The sequence below is a fragment of the Microcaecilia unicolor genome, chromosome 9 (genome assembly GCF_901765095.1).
Source record: "Microcaecilia unicolor chromosome 9, aMicUni1.1, whole genome shotgun sequence".
In the NCBI taxonomy this organism is placed as follows: Eukaryota; Metazoa; Chordata; class Amphibia; order Gymnophiona; family Siphonopidae; genus Microcaecilia; species Microcaecilia unicolor.
Window position 1 is genome coordinate 48,956,078 of NC_044039.1, and position 14,986 is coordinate 48,971,063.

The 14,986-nt window shown below is 42.3% G+C and overlaps 1 protein-coding gene across 4 annotated transcripts in view; it reads left to right on the top strand.

The window, feature by feature from the left end:
• The window catches only part of FKBP4 (FKBP prolyl isomerase 4), a 159,853-nt gene extending 148,416 nt beyond the window's left edge, over positions 1 to 11,437 (top strand). For all 4 annotated transcript variants that reach the window (XM_030214573.1, XM_030214574.1, XM_030214575.1 and 1 more), the window contains 4 exons: positions 6,362 to 6,445; positions 6,734 to 6,919; positions 10,243 to 10,482; positions 10,685 to 11,437. In XM_030214573.1, the coding sequence (XP_030070433.1) occupies positions 6,362 to 6,445; positions 6,734 to 6,919; positions 10,243 to 10,482; positions 10,685 to 10,807 (633 nt within the window). In that variant the 3' untranslated portion in view covers positions 10,808 to 11,437. The remainder of the gene's footprint in view (positions 1 to 6,361; positions 6,446 to 6,733; positions 6,920 to 10,242; positions 10,483 to 10,684) is intronic.
• Positions 11,438 to 14,986: the final 3,549 nt, after the last annotated feature.

Consider the following 14,986-nt stretch of genomic DNA (forward strand, 5'->3'; position numbering starts at 1 on the left):
CTTGCTTGCTTCCAGGAAAGATTCCTCTAAGAGGAGTTACTTCTTTCTATGGAGGAGGTTTGCCGTCTGGTGTGACAGCAAGGCCCTAGATCCTTGCTCTTGTCCTACACAGACCCTGCTTGAATACCTTCTGCACTTGTCTGAGTCTGGTCTCAAGACCAACTCTGTAAGGGTTCACCTTAGCGCAATCAGTGCATACCATTACCGTGTGGAAGGTAAGCCGATCTCAGGACAGCCTTTAGTTGTTCGCTTCATGAGAGGTTTGCTTTTGTCCAAGCCCCCCGTCAAACCTCCTACAGTGTCATGGGATCTCAATGTCATTCTCACCCAGCTGATGAAACCTCCTTTTGAGCCACTGAACTCCTGCCATCTGAAGTACTTGACCTGGAAGGTCATTTTCTTGGTGGCAGTTACTTCAGCTCGTAGAGTCAGTGAGCTTCAGGCCCTGGTAGCCCAGGCCCCTTACACCAAATTTCATCATAACAGAGTAGTCCTCCGCACTCACCCTAAGTTCTTGCCAAAGGTTGTGTCGGAGTTCCATCTGAACCAGTCAATTGTCTTGCCAACATTCTTTCCCCGTCCTCATTCCTGCCCTGCTGAACGTCAGCTGCACACATTGGACTGCAAGAGAGCATTGGCCTTCTATCTGGAGCGGACACAGCCCAACAGACAGTCCGCCCAATTGTTTGTTTCTTTTGATCCCAACAGGAGGGGAGTGGCTGTGGGGAAACGCACCATATCCAATTGGCTAGCAGATTGCATTTCCTTCACTTACGCCCAGGCTGGGCTGGCTCTTGAGGGTCATGTCACGGCTCATAATGTTAGAGCCATGGCAGCGTCGGTAGCCCACTTGAAGTCAGCCACTATTGAAGAGATTTGCAAAGCTGTGACGTGGTCATCTGTCCACACATTCACATCTCATTACTGCCTGCGACAGTCAGTTCGGGCAGTCAGTGCTTCAGAATCTGTTCGGGGTTTAGGATCCAACTCCACCCCCCTAGGCCCATGTTTTATTCTGTTCCAGGCTACACTCTCAGTTAGTTGGAAAAATTGTTAGGTCAATCTCAGTTATGTCCTCGCCGTTGCGAGGCCCAATTGACCATGTTTGTTGTTTTGAGTGAGCCTGGGGGCTAGGGATATCCCATCAGTGAGAACAAGCAGCCTGCTTGTGCTCGGAGAAAGCGAATGCTACATACCTGTAGAAGGTATTCTCCGAGGACAGCAGGCTGATTGTACTCACAAACTCGCCCACCTCCCCTTTGGAATTGTGTCTTCCCTTGTTTTGTGTTGCTACATATGGGACTGACGAACACGAGCCGGTTCGGGCGGGAAGACGGCCGCACATGGGCGCGCGAGGACTAGCAAAGGACTTTGCTAGTGAAGTTTCCGATTGGAGGGGCTGCCGTGGACGTCACCCATCAGTGAGAACAATCAACCTGCTGTCCTCGTAGAATACCTTCTACAGGTATGTAGCATTCGCTTTAAACAACATCTTTTAACCCCCCACACTAAACTAAACCCACAGCAACTTGTCCACAGGGCCGAGATATTTGAGGTCCTGGACTACAATTCTCCTGCGGAGGCTGTGACAGTCCTGCTTCACAAGATCTTGCGAGACAATCAAGTGAAGAACTGGGAGTTACCTCTCGGTCCCTGAAGATAGGTATTATGTGTCAGATCCAGAGTTCCCCGGGTTTGATAGGACACAGTTGCCTTATCTTTTCTTTATTTTATTTTTTATCATTTTACATTATCATTTATGCACATACATAAAATCAGAAATACGGAAAAGGGAGAGAATTCAATATTACATCACTCAGGAAATTGAAAAAAGAAACATATTTACTCCTCCTTTTTCCCTAAATTATTAGACCACAACACTGGATCCAAGTTCAAAGAAATATTATTTGAAGAATTATTTAAACTAATAAACAAAGACGGAAGAATTCTTTAGGAGCGCAGCCGATCTCAGCTTTTAATTCAAGGCATGAATCTCTACTCTTTACCAATAATAAATTCCTGAAGCTTCTCAGGCTCAAAGAAAACATAATTCTGAGAATTAACTCGTACTACACAACTACAGGGATATTTAAGGAGGAAGGAGCCTCCAATACTAATCAGCCTAGGCTTCAAAGTTAGAAACGCCTTCCTCCTTTTTTGGGTATCCCTGGACAAGTCAGGAAACATTTGAATTTTTGCGCCTAAGAATTCTTCATTTATGTTACGAAAGTACAACTTAAAGACATTATTACGGTCTAGCTCGAATGCGAAGGACACTAACAAAGTAGTTCTCTCAGTTATTACTTCAAGTGAATCCTGGAGAAATTCTTTTTTTTTTTTTTTTTTTTTTAAATATCTTTATTATTAGAAGAAAAGACATGTAACATTTGAACATCACATTTCGGCTCAATGAAGCCAACTATTTCCAATATTTAAGTTCATTTGTGGGGTTTCCCCCACAGCCGAACAAATTCCCGTTATATATTGAATTTTAGTCATTGGTGGTATATTTTCCTCCAGGATATGTAAAATCTCTTTCAAGTACTTCTTAAACATCTCCAATGGGGCAATTAATGGAGATTTTGGAAAGTTCAGTATCCGCAAATTATTCTTACGAAGCTGGTTCTCTAAATGTTCAAATTTTCTGTTTTGAATATTTCTTTCTTTGGAAACTAAAGCAGTAAATGTTTTAAAAGTTTGTACCTCACTGTCCAAAGCCTCCATTCTAGTGTCCTGGGCTTCAAGCTTGATCTTGAAATTCTCCTGCACCGTTTTAATCTCCAACAGTTCCACTTGTGTTGTCTTGGAAATTCTTTCTAGAGTAGCGTTCATGCCTTGAATGGCTTCCCATACCATCTCTAGGGTGACCACAGCCGTTCTATTTCGTTCTTCGATAATTCCTGCAGGCGACTCCTGCAACAGCAGACTCCCGGACCAAAGTCCTGACTGCCCTGATGTCTCCGCGGGAGAAGAAGTTGTGATGGGGCCTCCTACTACAGCCCCAGGGGCTGACCGATCTCCGGATCCCTCATGAGGCTGTTCCTCCGACGCCACTTTTCCACCTGTAGGTCTCGGAGGGGCTGTGAAAGGGGGAGGACTCAAAGAGACTCCCTCCAAGCTGTGCTCCGGCAAAAGCGTCGAAGCGCTCAACGAGGATCCCGGCGTGCGCACCACTATCGCGTCCAATGTTCCCTGCCGCTTGGTGGAAGATTCTCCCTGTCTCAAGGAGGTGAGCACAAGGGATTTCCCCTTTCTTTATCCCATAGTGGGTGTTAGAAAGGTCCAATGCTCGAGGGAATCACTTGGCGTTCAGGAGGTGTCCGCTCGCACATCCGTCTCAGGCGCCATCTTGGATCCCACAGTTGCCTTATCATTCCCTGGTGGCGGAATCTGCGCTCAGGAGTCAGAGACACTGCTTCATTCTTGTGGGCGGAACATGTATCAGGCGTCTATGCTCATCTCCCAAATACAGTCTTACGAGCTCTACATGAGCCTTTACTTGTGGAACTTGGTGCGCAGTATGTCTTAATTGGTGGGCTCTCTCCCATCGGAGCAGGCTGAAACTCCGGCAGTTGGCCAAGCAGTGTGTTGTAAGTTTTTGGCCAGGGGTGCTTATGATACCTTTGATGTGGCATCTAGGATGTCTACCCAGAATATAGCAATGCGCAGACTCTCAAGGATGTGTGTCTCTAAGTTGGACCTCATGGTCCTTCAGAGATTGGTGGATGCCACATACTGGGAGATAACCTTTTTGGAGAGAAGGTGGAGGAGGTCGTTGACCGGACGCCTTCTGCACTTCTCCTCATCCAGGAGACTGTTCAGGTAAGACTAAGAGCTCCCTACTACTCTGAGGCGTGGGAACATGCCTCCTTACCAGCCTCAGTAGGCTCAGCCCCAGCTCATTCGTTCTGGTCAATAGTGTGTGCCTAAGGCCCAGCTGGCTCCCCAGTCAAAACAGGGGACAGTTTTTTTTGGAGTGGCTCTCACAGAGCTTAGCCCGCTGTACCAGTGACCATTCTAGATGACCTACTAGTGTGAGGGAGGCTTGAGTTTTTTTTTTTTTTTTCAAGAAAAGTGACCTCTTGTAACCTCTGACTGGTAGGTTCCTCAAATTGTTTGTCTTTATGGGCATTAAAGACCACTAAATTTCCCTCCGAGAGCATGTTCCTTCAGCTCTCAGCACAGGGTGGTTCTTGCAGAGGCACTCTCTGCCCTTCTAAAGGCCCATGCTGTCGAACTCGTTCCACCAGGGGAGGAGGAGCAGGGATTCTATTCCAGGTACGTCCTGGGGGATGCATCCATCTTAGACCTAGGGTTCCTAAACAAATTCTTGGTCAAAGAAAAGTTCAGAATGATTTCCCTGGGCATCCTGCTCCCAATGATTCAGGCTCAAAGATTGGCTGTGCTCTCTGGACTTAATGGATGCCTACACTCACATCCCGATACTTCCAGGCCACACGTCTCTTCCAGCACCATGTGTTGCCATTTTGACTTGTCAGCTCTCTGATTTGTTTTCTTCAAACATCTAGTGGTAGTTGCAGCATCGCTACGCAAATTGGAAATTCATGCATTTTCCCCTACCTGGATGATTGGCTGGTAAAGAGTACGTTGAAGGACAGTCCTCGGGAGTCCATCTGGAGAACTAGTCGGGTGCTGGAGCTACTAGGGTTCATTTTAAACTACTCCAAGTCCCATCTGCTTCTGGCTCAGCAACTGGAATTCATTGGAGCCCTGCTATATACACACATGCGAGCCTTTCTCCCCATGCTGAAGGCGGACACTCTAGTCGCACTCACCAAGAGCCAGCTGGCAGGTCACAGCTCAGCAGATGTTTGAGACTGCTAGACGTCATTGCCTCCCAGTACATGTCAATCCCTTGATATATCTACACATGAGAACTACCCATTGGTATACTGTGAGATGCCAATACTGGTTTTAACATTTTAATGCTACTACGCAAAGCCTTTAATTTGAACACTAAATTCTGCTTAACCAGTAGCTCAAGCTGGAGTACAGTAAGTTGAAACCACAATCATATCATCCATACAAAGTGTATTATACACTTTCATCCACCCTCTGTCTCCTATGTAAAACAATCGTATTCCATGCACATCAAATACTACATCTGCTTTCCCAATGCTATGCATGAGGAACAGATGAGACTAACCCATCTCAGTTCATTATAGCTTAATAGCATACACCCCTCACATAAGTTTGTCTCCCCTATAATATTTATTTATTACATTTGTACCCCACGCTTTCCCGCTCATCGCAGGCTCAATGCAGCTTACTTAGTAACAAGAGAATACAATCTGTAGTATCAAAATCAACAAAGGAGGTATGTGATAGGACAAATGAACAAGGAGTAAAGCTTGACAGATAAACCATAGGAAGACTGCTTTCTTAAACTCTAGAGGGAATGCTTGTCTCGGATATAGAAGTAGAAAAGGTAGAGCAAGATAAGAAACTGCATTCATAAAGCAACTCGCTTACCTGAAACAAGTGTTCTCTGAAGATGAAGATAATCATTTTTCCCTAATGGAGTTTCTATAGATAGCTATTATACAAGACAGAGGGCTCTGCATAGAGTCCTGTGATTTATTTATTTGTTGCATTTGTATTTCACATGTGTTGATCTTTGTGATATGTCTTGTTGAAGAGATGGGTCTTCAGTAGTTTGCAGAAGCTGGTTAGTTCATGGATCGTTTTTAGGTTGCGCGACAACCTGGTGACTGGTACAATGAAATATAACTTGTGTTTGATGTACCCTGTTTTCCTCAGATAATGTCTGTTACAGATAAATCATTACTGTATATGGTTGAGTTGTAACTGCTCTTTCTGCCATCTACAATGATCTCACTAGATTAACCAGTAGCATTTCTTATTTTATATCCTGCCTTTCTCCATATTACAAGGAAGCTTAAAATATATGTTTATATATATATATATATATATATATATAATCAGTATCTATAGAGCACATCACAGGGTTATGGCCAGCCCTCCTCTTACAAAATGCAGATAGACTTGGGAGTGCAGGTGCACCTTTCATGATGGTGCTCAGATCTGTCATCCAACAGAGGTGCTTTAAGGCTTACTGGGGTTGGTTGCTGCCATAGAAAAAGGTTAACTGCAGCCTTACTTGAGTGCCATGTGCACAGTCTCTGCTATGCCTTGCCTATTCCAGATTGTAATTTTGAGTAGTAGTAATACCCTCTACCTTGAATGCACCTATAAAAGTACAGATCTGCTTGAGTGTAGAGGCTCATGGATTAGGATTTGTACTATGAAATGCCAGTAAAAATAATTAGGTAATTGGTTTCCTGATTTATCCATGTGAATTATCAAATTATTTACACAGGCAAAGGAATCATGGGAGATGAACTTAGAGGAGAAACTGGAACAAGGAGCTATTGTGAAAGATAAAGGAACTGTGTTCTTCAAAGTAAGTTCTCAATATCAGGTTACCATCTGAGTTGTGGTAGCGCAGCAGTAATTTTGCAAGGATGTGTAAATGTTTTGGACACACTACACTGATGGCATAATTCGGATCTGTCTCGGACCATATGTTAAAACGTTTGCACAGATTTAGGAAGTTGCATAGCAAACTTGTTTCAATTTGTACCCTGTCAAGCTGCTTGAAGTTTTGGTCCTTCCTGTGTGCATATTGTAGTATGTAATAGTCTGTTTTCAGAACTGGAAAAAACATATTCAATGTTTAAATTTTATACAGGAAGGGAAATTTAAACAGGCTGTAATACAGTATAAGAAGATAGTGTCATGGTTGGAACATGAATCTGGGCTCTCTGAAGAAAATGAAACCAAGGCTAAAGCTCTGATCCTTGCTGCCCATCTTAACCAAGCCATGTGCCACTTAAAATTGAAGGACTACTTACCAGCCATGGAGAACTGTCGTAAGGTATGAGCTTGTTAGAGGCACCAAGATAGCGTTGTACTAATGATTTTCACTGTTCTGATGATACACAAGCTGCAACAGTCTCAGCTCTGGGAGGCAGGTTGTGGTTGTAATTACTGTAGTACAGAATTAACTTCTAAATCAACTAAAAAAAACAAAAAAAATACTGTAGTGCATAGGTATACAACTACTACAGAAAAGATTCATTAACATCAAAGTGTTTTGGGAAGGTTTTATTCAGTGTGAATGCCTTTTTATCTAATCCACAAAATCATTATGCTCTTTAATTTCTTATAATCAAGTTTCTTTCAATGAATTTTTAATCTGAATAAACAAATTGGATTTAGACTTAACATTATTTCTTTGTAGGTTCTGACCAAAATTTGACTTAAGAGCCCCAAGTGAATACTTGTAAAATTGTTTCTCTCATGAACAATTTGATGTGTTCAGAATTTGTCTAGGAGAAATTATATATATATATATACAGTGGTGGAAATAAGTATTTGATCCCTTGCTGATTTTGTAAGTTTGCCCACTGACAAAGACATGAGCAGCCCATAATTGAAGGGTAGGTTATTGGTAACAGTGAGAGATAGCACATCACAAATTAAATCCGGAAAATCACATTGTGGAAAGTATATGAATTTATTTGCATTCTGCAGAGGGAAATAAGTATTTGATCCCCCACCAACCAGTAAGAGATCTGGCCCCTACAGACCAGGTAGATGCTCCAAATCAACTCGTTACCTGCATGACAGACAGCTGTCGGCAATGGTCACCTGTATGAAAGACACCTGTCCACAGACTCAGTGAATCAGTCAGACTCTAACCTCTACATAATGGCCAAGAGCAAGGAGCTGTCTAAGGATGTCAGGGACAAGATCATACACCTGCACAAGGCTGGAATGGGCTACAAAACCATCAGTAAGACGCTGGGCGAGAAGGAGACAACTGTTGGTGCCATAGTAAGAAAATGGAAGAAGTACAAAATGACTGTCAATCGACAAAGATCTGGGGCTCCACGCAAAATCTCACCTCGTGGGGTATCCTTGATCATGAGGAAGGTTAGAAATCAGCCTACAACTACAAGGGGGGAACTTGTCAATGATCTCAAGGCAGCTGGGACCACTGTCACCACGAAAACCATTGGTAACACATTACGACATAACTGATTGCAATCCTGCAGTGCCCGCAAGGTCCCCCTGCTCCGGAAGGCACATGTGACGGCCCGTCTGAAGTTTGCCAGTGAACACCTGGATGATGCCGAGAGTGATTGGGAGAAGGTGCTGTGGTCAGATGAGACAAAAATTGAGCTCTTTGGCATGAACTCAACTCGCCGTGTTTGGAGGAAGAGAAATGCTGCCTATGACCCAAAGAACACCGTCCCCACTGTCAAGCATGGAGGTGGAAATGTTATGTTTTGGGGGTGTTTCTCTGCTAAGGGCACAGGACTACTTCACCGCATCAATGGGAGAATGGATGGGGCCATGTACCGTACAATTCTGAGTGACAACCTCCTTCCCTCCGCCAGGGCCTTAAAAATGGGTCGTGGCTGGGTCTTCCAGCACGACAATGACCCAAAACATACAGCCACGGCAACAAAGGAGTGGCTCAGGAAGAAGCACATTAGGGTCATGGAGTGGCCTAGCCAGTCACCAGACCTTAATCCCATTGAAAACTTATGGAGGGAGCTGAAGCTGCGAGTTGCCAAGCGACAGCCCAGAACTCTTAATGATTTAGAGATGATCTGCAAAGAGGAGTGGACCAAAATTCCTCCTGACATGTGTGCAAACCTCATCATCAACTACAGAAGACGTCTGACCGCTGTGCTTGCCAACAAGGGTTTTGCCACCAAGTATTAGGTCTTGTTTGCCAGAGGGATTAAATACTTATTTCCCTCTGCAGAATGCAAATAAATTCATATACTTTCCACAATGTGATTTTCCGGATTTAATTTGTGATGTGCTATCTCTCACTGTTACCAATAACCTACCCTTCAATTATGGGCTGCTCATGTCTTTGTCAGTGGGCAAACTTACAAAATCAGCAAGGGATCAAATACTTATTTCCACCACTGTATATATATATATATATATATATAATATTTTGTTTTAAGCTTGTTCAACGTTTTGCTCCAATGTACTTGTATCCTTTGATTACATTATTAACATTGATTTATAATACCAGGAATGATTTGCGCTTATCTTTGCCCTCTTTTAAAGAATTATCCTTTTAAGAAAATATTTTTAAATTCATTTATATATCTGGCTTCAAAAATTTGGAATGCTTTGCCAACTGCTATTACTGTTTCTTCTTGGGTAACTTTTTCATAAATTCTTAAGGCAGTACATTTAGGTCATTGAGGGTTATGTCGTGATTTAACCCCCCCCCCCCCCCCCTGGTTACTAAGCAGCACAGCTGGGCTGTGTCAGTAAATAGGGGGTTAGTATTCGTTAATTCCCAGTTATACTGTAATCTGCTCAGAACTATTTGTTTGTTGTGAGCGGACTAGAAATCTCTGGTAATGTGTATGTGGAGACTTAGATATATTGTGTTTAGCAGAGACTTGGATATATTGTATTTAGTAGGGATTGTCCTTGTTTTGCCCAGATAGGCTTGATGTGTTATAACACTTTTTAAAAATTTTGCAGTACTATAACATTATCTGAGGGTGTTTGGACTAGCTTGAATTTCCTTGCTCTCCATTTATCTCCCAAGACAAAAGTATACTTATATTGTCAAAAATATTGTGTGGAACACCAAGCTTAGGGGTTCTTTTACTAAAGCTAAGATTGAGTAATCTGCAGTAGGGCCATTTTATTCCTGTGGGCTCTGCTGCAGATAACTTGAGCTAAACTTTAGTAAAAGACCCCTTTAGTGAAGCATCCTGTGCAGACATGAGGACAAGGTAAAATGTTGGAAATAAAATAGAGGCCAAAAGGAGACAGGAGATTCAGATGGAAAGGTGATGGTATTTTGTGAGGTGTATGCTTGAATACTGTCCTGTTGCTGCAAGATCTGAAATCAGAGCAAAGTGGTGGTCTGGACCTGAGAATCAGATAATGGTGACTCCCCCCCCCCCCCCCCCCCCCCCCCCCCCCCCCCCCCCCCACTCTTGGAGTGCCTGATCATGTCTGAAGGCACACTGGTTGGGAAACACTGCTGTAGTACATAAAGCCAGCACTGGCACCATTAGAACATCTATTTTGCTATGACTACTTCTACTAAATACAGTTCCACAGTGTGCATGATATGTGGTTATCTGGTTGTGGCCTTGAATTTAAAACTGTTTCCCTTCTGTGTATTTCTCTCCCCATGTCTGTTAGGCACTGGAGATAGATGGCAATAATGAGAAGGGTTTATTTAGGCGTGGAGAGGCCTATTTGAGTGTGAATGACTTTGAGCTGGCTCGAACAGACTTCCAGAAGGTACTACAACTATACCCCAGCAACAAAGCAGCGAAGGTGCAGTTAGCAGCCTGTCAACAAAAGATCAAAGAGCAGCATGAAAAGGAAAAAAAGATGTATGCAAATATGTTCCAGAGACTTGCTGAGAAAGATGCAAAGGTAAGTTAGAAATCATTAAAATTAGGGGAAGAGAATCCTAAAGCAAATTATCCCTAGCTACTCACATCCTGTAGGAAACTGACCGATTAATCTTAAGGGTGGTGGATAACATAGGGATGATGATGGCCCCAATAAGGGTCTTGCTGATACTTGGCGGCAAAACCAGAGTCAATAAGTAAGTTTTTCGATTTCTGTCCTGTAGGTGGAAGCTGGAAAAGTTCAAGACATTGGAATCCAAAAAGAGGATGTAGAAATGAAAGAAGAGACTGAAGCAGCATTGGAAAATGAAGCTAAAAATAGATCTGATCTGAATGCAGAAGCATAATGGCAAATTCATTTCATAATGGAGGAATTTCCACCAAATTAGACCTTTATTTTTTTATTAGAGAGTAGTGGTCTGGGCTACATGCCTGTAAAAAATAAAATGTTTGTATATGTAAGTGTGAACTTGGTGGTGGCAGAGATTTGGAACAATCATAAGGGGTCTTATTTATTCATTCTTGCCCTCTGCAGCTGTAGTTTGGGTTCCATGTTCATATTTTTAGTTTGGATATCTTCCAGTCAGTTTGGATTCATTCCTCATTTGGACTTTTTGTGTGTTTTCAGCTAAACAAGCCCGAATATCTAGAGCTGTTGGAAGATTTTTATAGACAATTTGAGGTGTGGTCATGTATGAACTATTCTAACAGTGGGTGCTCTTGAGTATGAAATTTACTCCTAGCTCTTCCCATGCTTGTATTTTTGCCAGCCAAAGCAGTAATTAGAAGTTACTACGTCAAACTTTTTTACATTGGATAGTCTCCTCTCCACAGTTCCAAACTTTTTATCTCCAGCTTTGTAAAATTATGCTCTAGTTTGAAAATGTGAATGTGGCCCTTGCTATGGGGTTTGGTTCAAGGCAGCTATGTTATGGTTTTTTTTTTGTTTTTTTTAATAAAAATCGTGTGACATCATACTTTTTAAGTTATTTTGCTGTGGTGGGTTGTACTATTAATGCTGAGCATGTCTGAGGTGATGGAGGTAGAATGTCATGGGATGAGCAGTGGAGCTTCACTCACACTAATGCCAAACATAGACTCTCAATGTTTCAGCTTTTTAAAGAGGTTTACTTATCTGTGCTGTTATGACCCAGTTACAACTGAGTAATGGTTGCAGCTTAAGAAAGTTATATATCTGATACCCTTGTAGTTTGTTTTTACAGGATACTGTATTACGCAGATTACTGTGTATATAATTGACTACAAGTTGAGGGCAGTTTTAGAACTAAATATAGACAAAAATGCTGTGAGCCATGTATAGTTGAGGCTCCCCTCTAGCCCTCATTCCCTCACCTGGGCCAACACCTCTTTCCCTTCCACTTTGGGGTCCAAACTTGCTCCCTCTGCCAGCAGGTTCAGCATCTCAATTCCCACCACCCTTGCTGTGTATTTATTTCTTGCATTTGTACCCCACATTTCCCCACCTATATGCAGGCTCAGTGTGGCTTACATAGTACCGTCAAAGGTGTTTGCCCAGTCAGTTGATAACAAATACAAGTTGTATAGTGATCGTATGAGGTATAAGTGGAGAGTCGGAATGGATGAAGATTGCGTGATGTCCTGTTCGATCATAGTCATGCTGTGTTGGTAGGTGAAGAGGGTTACATGGGGTCGTAGGGGTAGGCCTTGTTGAAGAGGTAGGTTTTTAGTGATTTCCTGAAGTTCAAGTGGTCGTGGATTGTTTTCACAGCTTTTGGGAGCCCATTCCATAGTTCTGTGCTTATGTAGGTGAAGCCGACTGCATAAGTTGTTTTGTATTTCAGTCCTTTGCAATTTGGGTAGTGTAGGTTTAGGTAGGATCTTGACGATCTGACTTTGTTTCTTATTGGTAAGTCTATAAGGTCTGTCATGTATCCTGGGACTACGCCATACATGATTTTGTGGACATATATTAAAGGGTCCATATAAGATCATACTTGACTGCATAATATCTTATGAACTAAAGTAAATAATTCAGGGGGTCTTTTATAAAGCGGCATGCTATCCCGGAACTACTGCTGGCCCAAAGTGGCAATTGGCAGTAGTTCCAGCTCCAGCCTGCTCCATGCCAGAAAAAGCCCTTTTTTATAGTATGAAGCTAACCTGGCGTAAATGGGCATTGCCGCGAGCAGCTTGGATATCCTCCATAGAGCAGCAGCAAAGCAACAATACTCCTTGGCTGGCTGCAGCCTGCTCTGGAGCGCACTCTGATCGGTCCTGCCCCTTCTGTGACTCAAGTTCTGATTCATCCCTTAAAAAGGGCACTCAAAATTTTACTGTTTAGAATAATTCAATAAATCTTAAAAAATCCAAACCATATAAGTTTTTTAGAAACTCATTGTGGATATAATTTGTCATATTCACTCATAGTTTAACTTAAATTACTTGAAAGGCCATAAGAAGCTACTATGCCCGTGCACCAGTATGCTGCAAACTGCTACACTCTTCAATGGTCTTATTTTCTTTGTAATTTTTGAAATCACTCATTCCAAATTTCTGTGTTATCTTGTATGTTCTCAAAAGCATTCACTGTAATAAGTAAAATGTGCAAATTTTAGGTGCAAACCAAGCACTTATCTTTCATAGATAAACAGACCAAAGCCGACATGCATGTTTCGCCTCAATCTGCATCACGGCTGGTCCTCTAAAAATAGAAGATTATCAGATTTCAAATAACAATATAAAATTGTAACATATTGTAAACATATCTACAAAAAACTCACTGAAATAGAGTACTCCCAAATTTTAGCATGTCATCTTCTATAATAAGATTGGAATGATACTTGAATATACCGCTTTTCTGTGTTTTTTTGCAACTACATTCAAAGCAGTTTACATAGTATATATACAGGTACTTATTTGTACGTGGGGCAATGGAGGGTTAAGTGACTTGCCCAGATTCACAAGGAGCTGCAGTGGGAATCAAATCCAGTTCCCTAGGATCAAAGTCCACTGCACTAACCACTAGTGCTACTCCTCCAGGCTGCTGTGCTTTTTATGTTAGTGTTCAATTCAATGAACATCAATGACAAGAATCCTGATTGGACAATTCAAACTAAAGACATCCAATCCAGCTCAGAGTTCAATCCCTTAGGTTCCAGAGTGTCTAGTTGAAAAATCCAATGCTGTTCTTTGTAATTAAGCATTGTAGCACATAGGGAGTGCAAACAGCATTCTGTTGAGGATATTAAATGGAGAATTCTGGACTGTATTGGAGCAGGGTGGGAGTAAAATTTAAAAAGCATGTTTGAGTCAAAATTTCTCAACTTATAGTCAAGTATATACGGTAATTGTGTGTACAGTTGGAAAGAAGGTTTGATCACGGTAAGATGCATGAGCAGTGACAATTATACAAAAACCTCAGAAACAAAACGGGACACAACCTGCTGCAGTATTCAAGCAGACAGTACAAGCAGCAGCAGTGATCCAAGGAAGGATGAGACAGCATCTGAACTGATGGAATTGCAGTACACGTTGGCTACTTATGCATTTACCAGTGAATATATTTGGAAACCAGTGTGACCCCTGATGAAGGTTATCCAAAACTTGGCCAGGTTGGGTCTAGTTTCCATTAAAATTATATTTCAATGAATTTTTGCAGTCTCATCTTTCCTTGGATCACTGCTGCTGTGTGTACTGTCTGCACAAAAATTTCATCCAGCTTATTACTTTTGTACCAATGACTTTATTGTTACTGTTTGTTACATCCACACTGATGGGTGATATCATGCAACAGAGCCAGGTGGAGAAGGGTAGTTAGTGGGGTTCCCCAGGGGTCTGTGCTGGGACCGCTGCTTTTTAACATATTTATAAATGACCTAGAGGTGGGAGTAACTAGTGAGGTAATTACATTTGCTGATGACACAAAGTTATTCAAAATCGTTAAATCGCGGGAGGATTGTGAAAAATTACAAGAGGACCCTGGGAGACTGGGCGGCTAAATGGCAGATGTTTAATGTGAGCCAAGTGCAAAGTGATGCATGTGGGAAAGAGGAAACCGAATTATAGCTACGTCATGCAAGGTTCCACGTTAGGAGTCGTAGACCAAGAAAGGGATCTAGGTGTCATCGTTGATATGTTGAAACCTTCTGCTCAGTGTGCTGCTGCAGCTAAGAAAGCAAATAGAATGTTAGGTATTAGGAAAAGCATGGAAAACAAAAATGAGGATGTTATAATGCCTTTGTATCGCTCCATTGTGCAACCGCACCTTGAATACTGTGTTCAATTCTGGTCACCGCATCTCAAAAAAAGATATAGTGGAATTAGAAAAGGTGCAGAGAAGGGTGACAAAAATGATAAAGGGGATGGGACGACTTCCCTATGAGGAAAGGCTAAAGCAGCTAGGGCTCTTCACCTTGGCGAAAAGGCGGCTGAGGGGAGATACGATAGAGGTCTATAAACTGAATGCGTAGATGTGAAGCATTTGTTTACGCTTTCCAGAAATACTAGGACTAGGGGGCATGCGATGAAGCTACAATGTAGTAAAT